The sequence below is a fragment of the Anopheles arabiensis genome, chromosome 2, assembly GCF_016920715.1.
Source record: "Anopheles arabiensis isolate DONGOLA chromosome 2, AaraD3, whole genome shotgun sequence".
NCBI lineage: Eukaryota > Metazoa > Arthropoda > Insecta > Diptera > Culicidae > Anopheles > Anopheles arabiensis.
This window is the reverse complement of record NC_053517.1, coordinates 46,499,350-46,521,041: the sequence shown is the minus strand read 5'-3', so window position 1 is coordinate 46,521,041 and position 21,692 is coordinate 46,499,350. Positions and strand designations below refer to the sequence as shown.

The window sequence follows — 21,692 nt, the reverse complement described above, 5'->3', positions numbered from 1 at the left end:
TGCACACACAAACACACACACACACACCCAAACTTTACCGTTTTTACGGGCGATCTTGCGAACGTTGCGCCCCTTTTGCTTGGCTTTGCATACACACACACACACACCCCGCCCATGTTTAAATGCTGGGCTTGGCGCTGCCCGCTGTAAAAATGTTCCTTGCCATCGTGTGTTCACAAGACCACATCACCAAGAACGAACGAACGGCTACAAGGAGGAGAAGAGGATCGCAAGCGCGCGCGCGGCGGCATTTTTTCGTTTCGTTCCGTACCGCTTGAGTTGAGTTTGTTTTTTTTTTCTAGCCCATCTCTATTTTTTCACCCCTTTTCCCGAACTCCGCGGAACACGATCTGGCCGGCTAAAACGTGAGAAATTTGGACGACGCTTTTCAATGGACACAGCCGGCCACAAACAAAGGGAACGGGGTGTGATGAGGGGGGAATACTAACTAAGGTGTGGAAGATGCTAACGAAAATACTCCAACGAACTGAAAAAGAAAAAAGGCGCATTACTTCCGCACTCTTTGCAAGGGACTACTCGCGCACACACACACAAGCGGGCACATTGGGTTACATTTGACAGCCGGGGATGGTTTGAATACAAACCAAACAATTTGGTCTGGGCTCATTAGACGGCCGGTTTAGTTTTGCCGAACGCGAAAGGGGTTACAAAAAAATGTAAAAATCAACTGTGGCAATTCTGCAAAGTTGTTTGAAAACAATTCGCAAAGTTCCCCCAGGGTCCGGCCGGATCAGATTCGCACAAGAAACGGCGACCAACCACACACACGAAGCCGGCAGGGCATGAGCGGTGCAGTAATAAACAGGGACAAAGCATTCCCATCTCGTCGTCGATTTTTTCAATGTCAGCGAATGCATTCGCAATGCAAAACAAAACCCACCACCCGACATCGAGGCATGTCGTATAGGCAACCATAACGCAGACAACAGAGGTCTGTATGAGGCGAGAATGAAATAAAACTAAACAAAACGACCAACACTCATCATCTGCTGATTGTTTTTTGCTTTGACAAGACATTCCCCATACATCACGTACGTAACCGTTGTGCACAGCGGAGAGAGGATTAGATAGGCAATCGCGGAGAGCAAGGTGGTTCTGCCGTTGTTATTTATGAGAAATCAATTCACACATGGCGCGATTTGTTCGAGAAACTTGACGGGGGTTTTAACACGACAAAAAAAAAACATCTTTTGCCCATCGGTATGAGAATGTATTGCATAAAACATACATCGACAATTGTGATTGCAGAACCATTTTTTTAACGATCGATGATCGACAGACAACCTCCACTTTACGGTAGAGACCATACAAACACAATTGACGGCCGAGGAGAGAGAAAGAGCGAGACCAAACACGCTCGGCAAACTACTACTCGTGACATGAATAATAATATTCCATTCACGGTACCAACTCCCCGAAACACGTCGACCACAGTCATCCAATATGACACACTCCCCAAGCGAAGTGGAGAAAATGACAACAGCAGCAAAAAAAAAAAGCCGTAAATCTTATGGCTGACATACATCATTACGCGTTCAATTGCATCGAATGACAGTGAGTAAACACACAATATGTCATAAAAATATTGAATTTCCCCTGCAGTCGGCGCATTCTTTCGGCCGCTTTAATGGAAGCGGCAAAATATCGTAACAAAAATGGTAACTTTTTTCACACATTGCAATAAAACCAAGTAGAGGGATGGGGCATGGGCGCTGCTCACATTCTTCTGCTTGCTTATGATATATTTCCAGGCGAAGCGATACCGAAACGGAACGAATGATTGTTTGTAAATAATGTGCGTTTATGCTAAACAAAAACAAAGCGAAGGTGTTTTCAGCATTTGCATTCATACATTAAAGAGTATTATCGCTATACAAAAGTCATGAGAATCCATATATTTGTTTTATGTTCAACAATTCTTTTATGTGCATTATTCCAAGTGTTTTTAATCATCAAGATATTGACATATTATCCACATTAAAATTACTTTCTTAGTATGATTTGCTTAAAAAATATGAAATATATATTTATTTATACACATTTTATGGAACTTTACACAATCAAGACATACAGCGTAGGGTATGTCGAATAAATTTGCGGATAACTATTTCACCAAACATTCCCTGCTAAATACATAAACGATTGTTCTTTACTCATAACAATAATTGCTCGTCATTTTCATACCAAAATCTTACCCAAAGACATTTATGTGTTCAATTGGTTACGTTCAGTGCGGAGAAGCTTTACGACAAAGCAACAAATTGCAGAACAATTTACAGCAACAGATGAGTTACAGCGACAGCTCCTATTGACATCTTTTTTTTTTTCTTTCCTCCCACCGGAAGTCTATCCGTAGTCATGTGATGCTAGAGAAAGTCAAGTTTTTTTTTTGTACGAATAACACAAAACTCCTTTATCAACTCAACCGCGGAATCTGATACTGTGTGTGTATGTATGGCCTAACGATAGAGTATATTTTTAACGATCACGACATCCTTCCGGTTCGAAGCGACACAAATGTCAATGCAATGACGAAATGTTTCACGCAAACAGTTCCGAAAAACCAGACAAACACGGCCCAGTGAAACCTCGTGTCAGATCAGCGCAGAGGAGAGGAATTTGGCAATGGTGTGTAACTGGCGGGTACATTTAACGACAAAGCTTTGTTGTGCTTACAGCTTCGTACCGTTGTTTACGGTAGCAACATACACAGTGGAGAAGCAAACGGAGGGGCGAAGGAGGAGAAAGCGCACGTTGGGTAAAAGGGAAAGTGAACCCAAAGGTGAATATTACGACATCCGAAACCACTCGCTTTCAAATGCGACCACCAGCGACCAGTTCCCGGGAGAGGAGTGCGTTCGCGGTGTGCCGGAATATGATGAGACAAAATATTGGACGGACACAACACTGACTGTCACTGACGTGAAAATCCATCTCTTTTTTGATTTTGAGATTTGACCTTTTTTTTTATCTGCTCCATATCCAAACCCCGTCCCCACGTTGCCACCGAATCAAACGGAAATCAATTTTATCTGGCAAACAAATTGAATATAGCCTTTTTCTGCGAATTTGTGTGACACGGTATCCCTCCGGCTTCCCCATGGTGACAGGCGCCGGTATGATCAGCGGGGATAGCAACCCGTCAATATCGAACTAACGAATTGGTCAGATGCTTTTTTCTTACTGTTGTGGCACTGCTTGGTAGACCCTGGTAGACTTAGCCGCCTCAAGCAGCCCATCGATGGTTCCCATTCCTGAGAAAAGGTTAATTTATTTTGCAAAATGCATATGGCAGTCGCTTCAAGCATCTCACTACTCTTCTGCCTACGAAATTCACTCAAACAATGATATGGACGGAAGAGCAAATAGCATAGATGAAACAGCTCCTAACGTTGTCCGTTTTCTTTTTTTTAGATTTTCTTTTTTCTACTTATTTTATTTGCCCGAAAGCTGTACATAGCACAATGTTTCGTCATAAGACGCGTAACATCGTTTATTGAAACTGTTTTTTAGTCCTTTAGAAACAGCTTGAAAACACAAGAATTTTACTAACAAGAAATGAATTAAAACTAAAATTAAATCTAAATAAATTATTATTACGTGACGGTCGCCGCTTTCCTGTATTGCGATAAGCATTTAAGTTTTTTGCAAGTTTTAAAGCATTTGGCGCTGTCAAACGTTTTTTACACAGTGGTTATTTGCATCAGTGGTTTAAACTAGTGATGGATAAGGTTGGCAAACATCCGGAGTCGACTCAGATCCGACTCTGAAAATTTCCGACCAGCATTATCCGGATCGTTCAGAGCCGCCTGGAGTCGTCCAGAGTCGGAGTCGGAGTTGTCCGGAGTAGGAGTCGCCCGGGGCCGCTATCGACCAGATTCGACAAGAGTCGGAGAGGCCCGGTGTAATGATATTTTCGCAAAGAATTACTGTCGTTGCTAAGCGATATTCTTAGAAACATAGGTCTGTTTGCAAAGCAAAAGACGAAATGAATTCCGGACGACTCCCACTCGTGCTGCGGGTGGACCTAGCGGTTTCGATTTTGCCAGAATTTAACTAGCAATGATCGGTGTCGGATCAGAGTCGTGGGTGTGCTCCAGAGAGCACATCACTAGTTTAAACGTAAAACTACAGATCATAGAACAAAGATTAAAAGAGAACATTATCATTCCTCATTCCAGAAATGATATATATATATATATATATATATATATATATATATATATATATATATATATATATATATATATATATATATATATATATATATATATATATATTTTTTTATTTTTTTGGGTATTTACATACCTTCAAATAATTAAATTTCAATGCAGATAAAGAGAAAAAAACTTTCCACGTGCTGTACAGAGTCCGTTAAAACTTTCACTTCCATCACATCCATCAAACGCGGAGTACCGACCAAGCTGGATACCCTTCTTTTGCATTTCACCTGACCTTGCAGCAGAGGTAACATGATCGACAGCTGCCACCGGCTGCACATTCCCCAGCTCTTCCAGAGACGGTGTGCGAGGAGTGTGCAGCGTATTGTGTGTACGCAACGTCTTGTAATACCATCCCACCGCCATATTTTACACCACCACCACCATTATTCGGTGCACTCATTACCGACATAGCAAAATAAAAAAGAGCATCGCTGGAGTATCGCTTTGCCGATCGGTAATACAATAATTACCTCATCAAATTAATGGCTCGTTTATCATCCACCGAATGCGGACTGTACACACATGCAGGCCCATGTTGACGCAGGCTAATGTGATGGAGGCGGTGTGTGGCTCCTCTTCTTGAACTCTGTGGCCATCATCAAACACGTTCACGGTTTCTTCACCGTTTTTCTCACGCGATCATCTTTCACCCGACCGACCACAGGCCGGCATGGAGGTGAGGGGATGTGCGGACAGGTGACGCGCACACGAAACGCATTTGTGTGTACATAAAATGAAAGCGATCGGCCATTCGGCCATTGCATAATTTTGCCTGGCCCATGTCGAGCATCGGGTCGTGTCGACGAGGTCAGTAGACGCTCGCGGGGAAGGCACACATCTGTTGATGATAATTTGATGCTACACACACACATACACTCCCCGGGCGAAGGTTGCCAAACACAGTGATGAACACAATTTGCCGAGCAGGTCGTATTACAGAATGGCTTTTGGCCCAATATTGGGTTTCTTTTTGGAGTTTGTACAATACTTCTTACAAACTATAATAAGAAATATTGGCGGAATTGTAATCAGTTTTATAGCACAATTACATTTTATATGAGTGAAACAATAATATCTCTCCTGTATTAAGCAAATTCAAAGACGCTAAGCAAAATTTATTATGAAAAATAAATATCATGTGGAGTAGCATTCTTCATCAATAAAAAAATTGTTAATCTTATGTACCAGTAAACCACTATACAGCAATCCTATCTAAATTGAGGCTTCGAAATACCATCAATCTTTCAAAGGTGTCGAAGCGGCAAGTTGCCCCACGCGTTTGTTTTGGATTGAGAAGCTTGGTTCTCTGCTTCCCTTTTGCTTAATCTTAGTTTGACGCTGCATTTTTTAGTCACGCTTCGAGACTAGGTTTAGGCGCAAAACAGGGGCACAGTTGCATTCGTAAAGGCTACTACGAATTAATTACGCTACGCAATAAGGCGCCTCGCGATGGGGGCTAACCACTTCACGCATTATCGCCATGACATTGCACGTGCGCACGGTCCGAAACGGGACAAAAAAGGTGCGCTAAAGTGCTCTTTCGATCTCTCTCTCTCTCTCTTCACTGCCCGGTGCAAAGAACGGACCGGAAACCGGTGGCAAGGGTGCACTCACTTAGCGTACCAGCCCCCGATGGCACAACACTTGTAATGCATCCCAACATAAACACAACCGCACAGGTGAGACGGGCTTTCCTTCTGTGTTCCTGGTGGCAAACGGAAGCCGCAATTACTTACTCTTCTGTCCCCTCTAACGCAGATATTTCCTATCCTTTGGCCGTATATACCTGTCCTGTTCATCGTTGCCGCTCACAACACAGCCAGTGCAGCGAGCGCAGTCCAACGTTTTTTCTTTCATCAGGTGCGCGCAAATGCATATCTTGTTTCCAGCTTCTCGATTCCATTAACCACACACAAACTGCCTTCCTTCTCCGCGTACTTACTACGGGAGAGCACGAGGCGCACAAAACACACCCGGAAACCAACGGTATCGGTAAGTTGACTTCCGGTGTGTGCGGACAAATGCCACACATCTGATCCGGTTTAGGAGGCTCGGGCCGGTTGCACGGTCGATATTACACCGTCCGTTGGTGAACGGACATAAAAACACAACACACACAACAGACTACAACAGGCACATAGTAGTGTTGGGTGTTGCATAGTCTGAAAGGTCGTGTAAGTGTACCTTTTTTGTGGGAGTTTTTCCGTCCCAGTTTTTATCTATTTGGTGCAATTGGCCTACGAAGTTATCTTGTTTGTCTACCAAAAGACGCCATTCCAAACGCAGGCCAGTTAAGACATTTCTCAAGAACGTCATAAACGTTTGCCTGATAATTGTGTCAATGTTTGAAGATCATCTCCGGTCCCACTTGTTCTCCGGTGGTTATATAAAAGTTGCGACCATTTCTTACGGATTTCTGTCGCAATTAATGCACACATGTTTCATTATTTCCTTTTATTCGTCTTATCATGACACATGTGAGACAATATATTTTACAAACTAAATAAGGTTATAGCCATTATTTTGAATTTCCAATATCCAATTAGATAATGTTTTATTTAGTATTGAGGCTTACAAGGTTTTCCAATAGAACTCAAGACCGCGGGACAGTTTGTTGAATTGGCGGGAGTCTATCGCCAGACTGTGGAACGATACATGAAAAAGTTGAAGATATCGGGATCTGCGGATTTGTATCGCAAGACTGCGGCACACTTTTTCGGGCACATTATCGCCTCCCAGGGACATATGATATTACAGCAAGGATGTTTTAATTTCATATTTTGGGCGTCCACTATTTGAGGTTTGGAAAATCACACTGTATTGGCTTTTTATTTGTTTGCAAGCGAATTAATTAGTGATACACACTCCGAAAATATTTATTCCCATTGTTGGTTAGGGTAAAAATGCATATTTGATCTAAGCAATTTCAAAACATCGGATCATACAGCGCCTACCATAACATTATGAGCATTTGTTTATCGGGATTTATGGAAAATCCGTAAGAGATAGATAAAAACAGAGAATGTATGAGTTGTTCAAAATACTGTTTCACATCTTCGTATATAGTTTTATAAAAAAAATAAGACATTTTTACACGACTTATTGCGAAAAAACAAATTTACGGTCGTACCATAACTGTAAAGGCACTTCGAAAAACATTTTTTTGTGCTTACTAATCCATTTAAAAATTGTTCAAAATTACAAATAACATATTTTAGAAAAGTTTTATCAGAAAAATATTAGTAAACGATTTTTAAAATATGTTTTTGTAATTTGTTTTTGGTTATAAGAGTGTTACAAGAATAATTATCAAAATTTATTTTTTTAGATATCAAAAGTTTTCAAAGAAATTTGTTTTCTTCGCATGTAATGATTGTTTTGAAAATACAAATCAAAATATGTAAAATATATTTTTTTTATATTTTAAAATTTGCAAAGAGAACCTTATCAATTTAGTGAATAACGGCTCAAAACTGATCCCATCAAATAAAAGCGACACAAAAACCTCAACAGCGATTTTTAGCAAAATCTTAATGTTTGCTGATGTTACATACATAGTTAAGGAATGTAATCCTAGCCCGATATTTCTTTCCTCCCACCACCCACATGAACATCGATGTTCTCTTAGACCTCTACCAAGTCGCCCGTAGCCGTCTGCTTGTAAAGTTTGGTCGTGAATTCGTAAGGTAGTTTATGAGCCTATATGCTGAATTAGTAATGTGGTATTTACATGCATTAGATAAGTATTTGTAATGCCGGAAGATTATGTGGAAAGGCTAATGTGGTAGGCCCATTGCAATTGAATTCCAGGCCCATTGCGTTTTTTACAAAATATTTACGGGCACTTTGTAGCCGTCTAAGAGAACATTGATGGTGAAGTGGGTGGTGGGAGGAAAAAAATATCAGGATAGGATTATATTCCTTAACTACGTATGTAACAGCAGCAAACATTAAGGTTCTGCCAAAAATCGCTGTTGAGGTTTTTGTGTCGCTTTTGTTTGATGGGATCAGTTTTGAACCGTTATTCACTAAATTGATAAGGTTCTCATGGCCATTTTAAGAATATCTAAAAAAATATGTTTACATATATTAATTTGTATTTTATAAACAAATATTACATGTGAATAATAACAATTTCTTTAATATTTTTTGATATCTAAAAAACTAAATAGTGATGATTATTCTTATAAAACTCTTAAAACAAAAACAAATTATAAAAACACATTTTAAAAATCGTTTGCAAATATTTTTCTTTAAAACCTATCTAAAATATGTTATTTGTAATTTTGAACAATTTTTAAATGCATTAGTAAGCACAAAAAATGTTTTTCGAAGTGCCTTTATAGTTATGGTAGGACCGTAAATTTGTTTTTTCGCAATAAGTCGTGTAAAAATGTCTTAATTTTTTTATAAAACTATATACGAAGATGGGAAACAGTATTTTGAACAACTCATACATTCTCTGTTTGTATCTATCTCTTACGGATTTTCCATAAATCCCGAAAAACAAATGTCCATAATGTTATGGTAGGCGCTGTATGATCCGATGTTTTGAAATTGCTTAGATCAAACATGCATTTTTACCGTAACCAACGATGGCAATAAATATTTTCGGAGTGTGTATTACTAATTAATTTGCTCGCAAACAAATAAAAAGCCAATGCAGTTTAATTTTCCAAAACCCCAAACAGTGGACGCTCAAAATAAGAAATTAAAAAATCTTTGTTATCACGCCATATGTCCCTGGGAGGCGATAATGTGCCCGAAAAAATGTGCCGCAGTCTTGTGATACAAATCCGCAGATCCCGTTATCGTCAACGTTTTCAAGTATCGTGCATAATATGCATTAAACTGTATTATTGTGCTAGGATCACGAAAAGAAGTGTTTTGTAGCAAGATTTATTCAAGGTTGTTTACACTAACACTAAAATCTACAGTGCAATTTTTAAAATCGTGTCAGAGCCAAACTCAAAAATTAAATACAAAATAATGGTCTTGGATTAAGGATTGTACTGGGTGCACGAAAGTTTATGAGTGCAAAAAAAAAGAAATTATTTTACATTTATGTAAGGGGAATTTTGAGGAATATACCCCAAATTGACGAAACATGTTTATAGAATTTAAAAAAAAAAAACAATAATTTTGGATCACTAAGAAATCTCATTACTGATTTCCAATACTGCGAAACCGACTCCTAAGATAACAGTTACTAACAGTTGCAGGGTATTTGCCGGGCAATAAAATGAATATTTTGTCACACTTCATGTACTGCCCAAAAAACGAGAAATAATCGCATAGTTTTAGTTACCGATTCCAAAGAAACTTTTCCCCCATGCATCGACAGGACAGAAATGTACGAACCACATGGGGCGTGTTTCGACAATGTTTTGCTAGCCCAAGGGCCACATATGGCTAGAACGTAAAGCAACAACAACAACAAAAATGACAAACTATTTTCCTCCCTTAATCCAATTAATAGCACATAACAGACAGCGTCAGACACACAAACGCACGGGGCTGTTGCGTGTGCGTCTCAAAGTCACATTCGTTCTTACATTTTGCCACGAGTTTAGTAGTTCGTTGGATTTAAACGCTCCTCGCCCAGTTCGTGTCACCCCACAGAGAGCCATCTGTGACCTCCCATAGAAAATAGTAGAAAAATAGAAAACGAAAAAAACAACAAACTAAAACAGTCGATACTATCGAAGGGGTAAGGTTGGTAACAAGGTGCAAATTGAAGCACTACTTCACATATATTCTATCCAAACTCGTGTCCATGTTCAACGACGTGAGTCATCGCCCAACCATTGCCATCGCCCGGTTTTCTTCCGCGTGCATTTAAAACGATCAGCTCGTATTTTCAACGGCTCACACACCCGTGTAAAGATCTCGCCCAAATTCGCACACATTCGCTCGCTCGTTGTGTGTAGTGGTGTGATTGGATGCTTTCCCCCCGGGGGCAGCGGAGCCCTATAGCTCACCCAAAGCTCGATCTTGAATGATGATGACGATGATGATGATGATGCGAACGATGACGTATACACTCAACGCGTACTCATTCCCGGCACACACGATCGCAGACGCAGACGCACTGTTTTTTCGTGTCTTTTTTGCTGTTCCTCTTTGTTGTCTCGCTGGAATGCAGGCGTGTGCTCTTTGCCGTTGATTCACGGCCCCCCGGAATCCGTTTGCGACCAGGCAGTTGTAATAACTTGTTTTTTTTTCTGGCGCTTTTCTGCCTCTTCTCGCTTCTTCGAGGTTGAATGAAGTTTCACTCACGCTTGAAAGCAACTATTGAGAGCACAACACACAACTCTACGTCACCGCATGATGCAGTAATGGCCACACAATCCGCACGCCACGACTTGGCGAAGTTTTCTTACCCTTCGAGCAGGTCAACCGTAGCCTTTTTTTTATTTCGTTGTGCCTTTTTAGGCACCTTGTTTTTTATTGTTACTATTTTTGCAACAATCACACACAAACACACACTCCCATATACGCAAACACACAGGGGTCTTCACTCTTTACAACGATGTGCTGGCGACTTCTTTTATTCGCACCGGTTTCAAGCTGCAGAGATGAGACACACACACACACACACACACGAAAGAGATTCGCAAACCAGGCCTTCTACTTTGCCGTCATCTTTTGGCCAAAAGGGGGCTTAATTTTTTTTTGCCTAATCTTTTATTGCCCAAAGCAGGGGATAGCACTATCGCACCCCGCAGATATACCCCGCACTACACCCTACTGCAACTGCGTGGAGAGAGAAGAGAGAGAGAGAGCGAAAAAAAAAAACGGCGAAAAATCATACTATGGCGAACAACGCGTAAGCACCTACAGGCGGAGCCACTTTTTAGCGCACCAAGAGAGACGGCAGAAAAGGAGAGAGAAAGAAAGAGGGAACACACACAAGGGACCTTCTTTCTTTGCCCGTTCGCGAACACGGGAACATGCAATGGGACTTGTCGTGTTGTAAAAAATGAAAGATATTTATTACACACACACATACACATATATACATACAGCATCTTCGCGCACAACGGACCCTCGACGATTGTCACACCGCGCACACACCGCACTAAAACGAAGGTAGAACAATTAACAAGACCCCTTCAAATGGCACGGCGTTCCGGGTGCATGTCTGGACGGGGACAATGTACAACCTTCCAAAATATTTGTTTCCTTTTTTCGGTAAATTCCCTTCGCTTACCCAAACCCATCGCCCTCGAGGGTCTTCCTCTGCTGCGGAGCGGTCGGGGGGAATGTACCGCAAAACGCAGAGAACCTTGAAAGAGAATCACACTTTACACACACAGACGGACACAGATCCCTGTACACCTTGAATAAAAAAGGCGATACACAGGTACACCACACCGGGGATGATGATCACGCGAATCAAACAGTACCTCCTCCGAGGGTAGCCATTTTACGATCCTCGTCGTCGCGGCGCGTCACATCAGGAGAGAAGGATAATACCAAACACACAAACACACACACACCGGCAGCGCGACACTCTGCGCCTGTATCTGCTTTCTTTTCGCGAACCTTAATCTAACAGCCAAGTGAGACACGCACCTTCCTGCCACTTACACACACAGCTCTTCCCCGCACTGGACGAGATTGCACGATCGGATCAACAAGCTATCGGGGCGCACCACACACGCACACGGCTCACCTGGCGTCGACGGTCGCTCGAACCAAACTGAGCGACGAACACCGCTCGCACCGCGTTCCAGAGCCTGCCGTGACGGTGCCGTTGCTGTCACTGCCACTGCCCTACAACGTCGTTAGGGGTTCTCAAACAACTTTCCTCAGCCTGTGTGTGAAGCACAACGCAACGAGGTGCCTTGACGACCACGTATTCACGCATACCTGCGCACAGCCAGGTGTGTCTCTCGGTGTGTGAGTACGTGCGCGCGTACGAGAGTCAAGTAACTTCCATAGCAACCAAACAAGTGGCACAACAGTGTGGTGGGGTGAGCACTCAGGGCTGCCTTCGATGGCGGCGATGTCGATGACGCTGATGACGATGACGATGATCATGTCATTTGAGTGCACTACCACAATGTCAGCGACGTGCACGTCCACTCACGCCCTACACACTCACACACCCTCTCCAACACGCATTCCTCCACAATATTCCCCTTTCTTTAACGGCCCTATTAGTGTGTGTGTGTGTTGCGAAAAAGAGTCACCGAACGAGCAACGGGGGAGAGCCCCGTTATAGTGCTATCTCGCTCGCGTCCCGGTCGCTTTTACACCCCGTTTTTCGCTTTCTGCTTCGAATGCGTTTTTAAAAAGCCTGACCACAGCACACCGTCACCCTTCCCTTCCATAGCTCCGTTCTCTTGCCCTCTTCCCTGCCCACTAGCCTATTGCGCAGCGGTATTTTCGTTCTCTTCTCCTTTTGGTGGTGGATGGACACTCTTTTTCACGATCTTCGCGATCTTTTTTTTTTCGTTTTGTCTCATAGCCAAGCGCCAAGCGCTGGTATCAGCTTTTCCTGCTTACCCTCCCTCCCAAGAGGGGAGGACGGACAACAGAATGTGGGCGGTTGGCACAAAACCACAGCGTTTTTGCTTCGGTTCCGGTCCAGTGCAGCAAATGGGCGCGCGATCCCGGCCATCGCCCGGGAAACGTTAGACATTCAGTCAGCCAGCCAGCCAGCCAGCCGATCAGTCGGAAGGGGAGTAAAACAAAACGCAAAAGGTTGTTGTACTTGTGTGCGCCAATATCTTCGTTTCGATGTTCCTGCAATTTCTCTCCAATTCTTGAGGGAAGGGAGCAAGCTTGGAGTTCTTTGGAGTGCGCGTTCCCGTTGTTGCTCAAGTTGGTGTACGTGCGCACGAAGGAATACCAAGCTGCACAGGTGTTCTTGCTTGTGTGTACTGTTGGTGCAATTGTTCTCGAGGGAAGATGGGTGTTGTTTGCGGATCCACCAGCAGGCCAGGCCGGGTGCTAATCAGACGACTAACAAGCTTAAACCACGGACTTTTGAAGTCGACGTTTACTTCCAACAATTAGAGATGGTTAAGTGCATTGCTTGATACACAGTGCCGTCAATTGAATTTACATTTAGGTGGAGATGCAGACTAACAATTAGTGAATCTATAAAATATTTCTTTTCTTGTTGCAATTGCACATATTCGTAAAATATGGGGAACATTTTATAGATGAATATTATACATCAAATTATGGATAGATAAATCAATGTATGCTAGACCGTTTGGTGATATCTACTTTGACTCAGTTCTAATACAATATATGCTATAGATCCTTCATATAGAATTCTCACCGATTCATCAGGGACTATCCACAAATTAGGTAACGTCACAAGCGATGAGTATCTTCTACTATTATTCGTTACATATCGGCATGGGAATTCGATATTTTGTTACATAAAACAACACGAGATGCTGTAAATACGTCATATTAATATGAAATAGATTGATCATGCAATTTATTTTTATTTGTTGTCTTTCAATTAAAATTTGAACAATAATATATTATTGTCAACACAATCCAAGAAAATAATTTAAGGACATTTTATTCAAAATGTAAGGCCGACCTTATTGGTGGTACTTCGTCAACTCGTAAGACTTAACAACATGCCCGTCATGGGTTCAAGCCTCCCACCGTGCCCCCATACGTAGGACTGACTATCCTGTTATGGTAACAATAAGTCACTGAAAGCCAAACCCACTTCCACAGTGGGTACAGGCAGGCCTTGACCGACAACGGTTGTTGTGCCATATGAAGAAGAATTCAAAATGTAACAAAGACCATTGGTTATAAAAAAAAACAACAACAACAACAACAACAAAACAGGAGATTCAAAGCAGTTCTTTTTCATCTTACGTATTGTATGGATGATACCTTGAAGTGTAACTTTCTGCAACTCGTTTAAGAATTTCTTGATTACATTATCGATTGTTGATACAAATATATAATTTAGCTTTAATGTATGGCAACATTTTAATCGTACACCGACGCTTATAATTAACACACACAAACAAAACTATCAATGTAGAACAAAGCTTACAGGGTACAGGCACAGGTTGCCCTTGAAATTGCGCCCAAAAACAACAACAAAAACGTAAATCGGTGACCTAAAACTCAAACTTCACACAACTGCGAATACGCTTGTGTAGCCGCTCATGGCAGGCAGGTGGCACCGCCACCGCCACACCAAAACATGAAAACCTGTTTGCAGCGTCTGTGTTTTCCTTCCTGATAGAGGAGGCACACATTCACCGAAACCACTTTGTGCACAGAATTAAAGATTCCCCGAGCAAGGCCAACATGGAAGATGCCAACAGCGGTATGAAACAGGTCCTACAGGCTTAACATCAGCAGCAACATGAGTAGCATAACACGCATTTAAGCGAATTATCAATTCAAGTTGACGTCAAAGTAGGTAAAACAACATGCAGATAGAGATTCATTTGCAACAGGTAGAACGATATGAATGATGAGAATAGTAAAGCACCCTTAACGGGCTAGATTTGCGCAAAAATGCAATAAATTCTCCCCATCTTACCTGCTTAGCTTATTCCGAACGGCGACGGTGGCATTGACGGTGGAGGAATGTGTGATGGAATGTAAATGAGCAGCTCTCCGTGGAATCTCGGACACACTTGGACGAACACACAGTGTAACCAACACTGCCACAACGTCGATCAAGTGCGGAAGATAATCGATCACGCTCTCGTCTTGGCTACACACACGGCAGATCACGACCCACGGGGCCTGCTGATGCAATCGACTTCGAACGGTGTGAAAACGCCGCAGCAAGAGAAGCGGTCTCTTGCAAGAGCTGTTCACCTTCGAACAAAATGACGCGAAATAATGGAATTTCTTTCAAACTTTTTAGCTGATTTGGCACAGCTTGTGATGATGCTGCAGCACAATTTTTCACAGACCCGCACACACACACACACACACACATACACAACACGACTATGCTTGCTGGTGTAGAAAATGCACCAGCAGTTTCACCTTTTTCGCTGTATGATCACTTGATGAACGCTGTGCTTTGGAATGCTTTGCACCTTTCTTCTTAGCAACGGGCAAAAAGCTGCACTTTTCGCTGCATCCTTTCAATACACCACATCACCCAAGCTACTGATCGCACGATAAACAAACACGGTGCTTCACCACCGTCGTGGCACACCTTGTTGTCTTCGCTGGATACTGTTATTGAAGCAGACAAAAAACACACAAGGGAATGCAAACGGAATCCATTGACTCGCTGCACACAACCTTACACCACTACTAGCACACGCCGACGCTACACACAGCGAACGCGTACGCTTGCTTACACGTGTAGTTTGCTTCACGGAAGGACGCGCCTGCACGCACACACTTGCGCTACCAGCGCTACCGCTACCTACACAACGGAACCAATGCCAATCGCTGTACGGTTGCCACGGGTGACATCGATTTTGCGAACGCTGTTTTCACCGATTTCCTCACCAACTGGGGAATCTTTTTCACACCAACTGCAACACAACACAATGCACCGGCAATGCACCGTACTCAAACGCCACTTTCCCGGAGGAACGTTCCCTTTACCGGAATGCAATACTGCTAAACAAGTCGGGCGTAAAACCGCAAAGCTGAGCGGATGGCGCAGATTGCTGCGACAACACTGCAGCCATAGCCTGCTAAGGCTTATACAAATGCTTTTGCTTTTGACTCACTTTTCGAACGCAAACGTTTGAACTTAATTATAAACACACTTTACGGTGTATTAAACGGAAAATACTAATGTTACGGCCGTCCTACATCGGCAACCACGATCACTGTCTTCGGCTCTGGTCTTATTTTACGTTGAATTGAGCGAACGGCGCAGACAATGACATTTCATCGCGCAAGAATTCAACTCGGGAGCTTGTAAACTCCGAGAAACTTTGTGGTGGTTTATAAAAGGCAGTTGAGTTCGACAAATATTTTAAATATTCAAAAATCGGTTGCAGATTCAACCTATGCTAAAGCTTTGAACATTTAAGACTGATGTATATATTTTAGAAAAGTAGAAAACTAAAATCTAATACGTTTAAGAGGTTTGATTTTTTAATGAGCCAAATGAAACTCCATTCCATTTCAAAAATCTTTATAAGTTTTTTTTGTCTTCGTTTTTTGCATAAAAGTAAAAACTGTCCTACAGTGAAAGAGTATTTCGTTCTAAAGGTGTTTTCTTGTTTCATAACCATCCAACAATAGAAACAGTTAAAGTAGTGTCGGAAATGTTAGTAAGTAAGTAAGATATTCAACATTTTATTTTATTCTTTGCGACATGTGAGTGGTCAAAGTGTAGTTTTGGCTGACCAGACATAATTCATGACACGAAAGCGGGACACAAAGTAACAAAATCGGATTTAAATAGTATTTTGGATTTTCTAAGAGGACAATAATTCTGCATACATTTTTCATTATTTTAAAATGAATTCAGTTTTTATTCGACGTTGAAGGTTTATTTTCGATGCTGAACAGGTATTCAATATACAGGGTTTCCCACAATTTATTAGTTGGTTCCCATCAATGTTTGGTGGGTTCCCGTATTTTTTTAGTGCGTTCCCACGATTTTTTGGCCGTTTTCAAGATTTTTTTGGTCCAATTGTATTGATATCCATTCTGAAAATACCAATAATTTATGGGAACGAACCAAAAATCTATGGGATACGATAAAAAAAAACGTGGGAACGCACCAAAAAATCATAGGAACTGACCAATAAATCGTGGGAAACCCTGTATTACACAACAAGTGGCTAAATTTTTAAGTAGCTCTTCAAATCTTTGCATAATTGTATCAAATTATTTATCGCCTTTCATCGATTACTATTTTCAAAGGCCAGTGGATTTGCGTCCGTAGATTTTGAGTCTGTGAGTTTTGCGTTTGTGAGTTTGTGTGTATGAATTTTGCGTCTATAAATTTTGCGATTGTGGAATCTACGTCTGTGTAGCAATTTTGTGACATGATTTGGCTACCAATCATTTTTGTACCAAAGATTTTGGGAACAATGATTTTGCGAGCAAGAATTCTTAAGGCCGGGCTACATTGACTGTACTCCGTAGTGTAATTCTGATTTTCACTAGCGCATCTGGCGGAAGCTGGTGGAAGCTTTTTTTGGTCGTCGAGGGAATGGTCATTCCGGATCTCAAATTTAAGTTATTTTTTCACCGTTATGCGAAAATGGCTGAAAATCAAAATTACACCAGCGAGTACGATCAATGTAGCCCGGCCTTTAGATCAAGGATTTTGTTACCGAGATTTTTAAGACCAAGAATGTTGTGAGCAATAATGATGCGATCAAGGTTTTTGCGACTAAGACTTTTGGGATCAAACATTTGGTGACCAAGGAAAATTTGATCTAAAATTTTGCGACTAAGCATTTTGCTACCAATACTTTAGCAAGGAAGGAGTTTTTGACCCCGGATTTTGCGTTATTGAGTTTTGCTACCAAGGATTTTGCGACTAAGTAGATTAAGACCAAGGAGGTGGCGAACAAGGATTTTGCTACATAGACTTGGGCAACCAAGGAGTTTTTGACCATGGATTTTGCGACCAAGTATTTTGAAACCAAAGATTTTGCTACCAAGGATTTTTCAATCAAGTATTTTACGACCAAAGAATTTAAGATCAAGGTTTTTGTGACCAAAGATTTTGAGCCTAACGATGTTGTGATGTTGCTCCGCATATCTCGTTAACTACCTGTTCTACAGCAGCAGATGAAAATGTTCATTTGTTCTAGATGTCATACAGTACAAAGGTGTCTGGTTGTGTGCAAATGTTTGTAGCTCTTCATCTATCTGCCAAAAATCCAGTTTGAAAATGGTAGACCTAAATCGAGATATGCATCGACTTCTATATTACGAGAAATGATTCTAGAAATCGACATTTTCTTTTGTGCAATAAGCATAGTACACTAGCGATCTGTTTTTATTAAACATGCGCACCCAGCAATCTGTAACTGAAACTAATTCTTTATGTAAATTCTCACTCTTTTTACATTTCATTTGCATAACCAATAACAGGACATTAACTTTTGGTGCAAAAACGGGACTGTTTCGTTGAAAATATTCTGGTCTGCCCAAGTATTTATCTGTTTAGGAGAAACGGCACCAACATTATTGCTCCCACGCCAAAGCTGCATAATTTGGCGTGGAATCATTTAAACTATTTTTTTCATTAACTAAAAACAGAATTGAAAATAAACTCCCACATAACAAGCTTAACACTGCGTAACGCAAAACATTCTGAAATATTGCGAAAAAAATGATGTCACGTAAAATATACCATAACGACTCGACGCCAGAATGAATGTTAGGGTAAATAAAAGAGTATCTATGGATTATTATAGTGATATCGAATCACGCATTCGTAAGTTATGATACCAACGCAATTCCTGGATAAAAGGGTGTCCTGGTAACCTGGAAAAATGCTATTAAAAAGAAAAGAAAAACTTGTTTAATCAATGCAGAAATCTAACTAGAAACAGTCATACTAACCATAAACATCATGCATCTTAAATGATGGTCTTTCATGAAATCAATGAAACATATTTAACAAAATTCGTTTTTGGTTTGCAGCCCCAGTAAATGGTTTGGCAGAATAAGGTCAATGAATATCACATCACTCATCCATAAACTGGATGGCTAGTAAAACATATGCTCAATATTTTAACCATTTCAAACGCAAAACTAAGTTATTCAATCGAGCATAGAACAAATGGTCTGCTTTTTAATAACGTTGTGCGCTGCAGCACATCTTTTATTCGAACACAACACAACAAACTACAAAATAGTGTTTCCAGAAACACTCATTTAAAACACGAAACTACACAAATACACCCTGCCATACTACAAAGCAGTACATAAAACAATTCACCCCACCCGGCTAGTGACCCCTCCAGGCGGACAGATCCATTCCGACCAGCGTCTGGCACGGGACGGGCGGGTTATGCTCGCTCGGCTGTCTAAACGCATCCCGGGGCGCGGAAAACCCGTCCGCCTGGTCGAGGTTGGCGCAGATGACCGAGGCGAGCGAAACCTTGCTCAGTTCGCGCAGCTGCTCGCCGGTAAAGAAGCCCGGATTGGTCCGGGGCCCGTTCGTGTAGTAGTACCGGTCGCCAAACTTGAGCCGCGCGAACTGTTCGCTAATGATGGCGGCGAACGTTTCGCCAAACAGTGCCCCATCCTGCGTCGGGGGCTCCAGCAGTCCGCCCACCCACAGGTCCACATCGTCCGGGAACTCGTACACGCTGGCGAGCCGGGCACCGACCGGACCGAACTGCTCGAAGCTAGTGAGCCGCTCCAGGCCGGCCCAGCTCCGGTAGTCGTTGTACGGGCGCAGCGCATGATCCCGGCCGCGCTGTATGTTGAGCGACGCCAGATCCGAACCGAACGGGTTGCGGCCCGCAAACAGCAACCGCGTCAACCCGAACGTGATGGAATCGTCCAGCTGCTGCTGCGGCTGATCCATCAGCGAGAAGAGAAAGTCGTCGAAAAACGAGCGCTGCAGCAGACGGGACGGGTTCAGGAAGACTTCCTGAATCGGTACCAGCTCCGTGCGACGATGGCGATGCTGGATCCTGGTGGACAGGAGAGTGTCAATTGATGAGATTGGAAAGCAACCGAGACCCTGCATCGAACTTACAAAAACGCTCCATCCACGGTAGAATGTCCGAAGCGGAACGCTGCCCCGGACAGTTCGTTAAAAACGGCCGGCTTCACGTCGGGACTGTAAAAGTCCGTCTGCTCCCCGTGGCTGTCGAGCAGCCCGTACTGGCGTGCCTTGCTATGGCCCACGATCGACGGCAGGTACTCGTTGTAGAAAATCTTCTGCATCACTGCTCCGACGATACGCCGCGTCTCCTGGTACAGCCGCTCGTCGTCCCAGTGTCGGTTCAGGGCGGCCAGTGCCGTGGCGACGCGGTTGTGCTCGCGCAAGAACAGCGTGTGCATTTCCGTCAGCGAGACGATCTGGTTCACTCGATCGTCACCCGCCCGGAAGCAGGCCTTGGCCCACGGTTCGCAGGCGGCTCGGGTGCGGGCAAACGGAAGCAGCTCCTCGCCCGTCGGGAAGCTGCTCCGCAGCCGGCCGCCCTCGAACGTACGCAGGGAGGCGGCTAGCGCTTCGTTCGACCCGTACACGGCAGACCCGTCGATGAAGTGCGTGACACGGTTCAGCTGCTTGGCGTACCCGAGCCGGCATTTGCCGTCGCGGGCCAGCGCCAGCCGCACAAAGTTCAGGCACCGAATGCCGAAGCGAGAGTAGAACGGATCGGCCGGGCTGACGGCGATCGGCATGCAGGCAAAGTGGGCCTGCTCGCCGCGCAGCGCTCCCGAGTGTTCCGCGTTGCAGCACTGTACCTCTTCCTGGCCTGCGAACACAGAAATCAAAAGTCAATATTTGAATTCAACAAAAGCGATAATAGGGAGGGGATTCCTTCACGCACCTATACGAACACTCGCACTGCGGGTGAAATCGTGTGACATAAACTGGCCGAACTGCATCAGCAGCAGGTTGAACTTGCGGTCGCGCCGATCGACGTCCGGGAAGACCGCTACCGAAATGTCGCGCGCGCTCGCCAGCAGCCGGCCCGAAACGCTCGAGTGCACTCTTGGCGCCCACACGCCGTCCTCGTAGGCGGGCGGCAGCAAACGCTCGAACGGATAGCCGGCCGCACCCCAGCTGCTGCGCGCCGGAACCGGATTGTTGCAGGACCCGTCGAGCGAGCGGTAGCGGGCGTGCGGATCGCACGACCGGGGCGGAAGGCAACGCTTGCGACGCAGCGCCGGGTCAAGGGTCAGCTCGGGCAGGTCGAGCCGCTCGGCTACGCTTAGATTGAGCGCATTGGCAAAGGATCGTGCTACGAACATGTCTTCGTAGGCCGTCGGATCCTCGGCGCCCAGTGGCTCACCGGGTGGTGCGTGAAACTGGCGCACCAACGTGTCGACCGAGCCACCCCTCATAACCTCCCGATGGTGGTCGATGTTTGCCAGCTTCCGGGTGTAGACGCGGTGTCCCTCGCCGACGGCATTCTGGAACAGCTCCTGCGTCAGTTCAAACGGCAGTGAGCGTGTTTTGCGCTGTTTGCCTTCCTTTGCGACGCTGCAGCACACGCCTTCCAGCCCGTCAGCGGTAAGGCAGGGCACGAGTGTTGTGCGGGCACGTGGTTCAACCTCGCACATCACTCGCAGGACACAGCTTTCGTGGGACGAGGTACATTGGCTCGAGGGCGCGGACGGTCGTTCGATATCGTTGGTGGTTTGCACGGTTGCAAAGTGCTGTACTAAAACTATTAACACTAAAAACGAAAGCACACCTTTGGGTAGCATCGTGACGGCGATGATGCTGACGATGCGTACGTGACTGCAGCGATCGGTGCACTGACCGGGAACCGGGAGCCGGATGCTTCAGGCGGAACCGATCCTGGTGAC

General features: G+C 43.8%; 2 protein-coding genes across 7 annotated transcripts in view; both read right to left on the bottom strand.

Annotated features, from left to right (window-relative positions):
• Nucleotides 1-16,068, bottom strand: part of LOC120898318 (afadin) — a 63,030-nt gene extending 46,962 nt beyond the window's left edge. Inside the window, exon 1 of one of the 6 annotated variants that reach the window (XM_040303995.1) lies at nucleotides 14,788-16,068. The gene's annotated coding sequence lies outside the window, so the exon portion shown is untranslated. Of the gene's footprint in view, nucleotides 1-10,225; nucleotides 10,358-11,653; nucleotides 11,757-11,822; nucleotides 11,981-14,787 lie in introns of those variants that run through there. The other 5 variants (XM_040303994.1, XM_040303999.1, XM_040304002.1 and 2 more) reach the window with 5 other exon arrangements.
• A 2,914-nt stretch (nucleotides 16,069-18,982) lies between these two features.
• LOC120896123 (chorion peroxidase) lies at nucleotides 18,983-21,667 on the bottom strand. The gene is made up of 3 exons (XM_040300002.1): nucleotides 20,708-21,667; nucleotides 19,906-20,632; nucleotides 18,983-19,840 (listed from the first exon to the last, which is right to left on the bottom strand). The coding sequence occupies exons 1-3, from the start codon at nucleotides 21,588-21,590 to the stop codon at nucleotides 19,147-19,149; spliced, it is 2,304 nt and encodes a 767-aa protein (XP_040155936.1). The 5' UTR covers nucleotides 21,591-21,667; the 3' UTR covers nucleotides 18,983-19,146.
• Nucleotides 21,668-21,692: the final 25 nt, after the last annotated feature.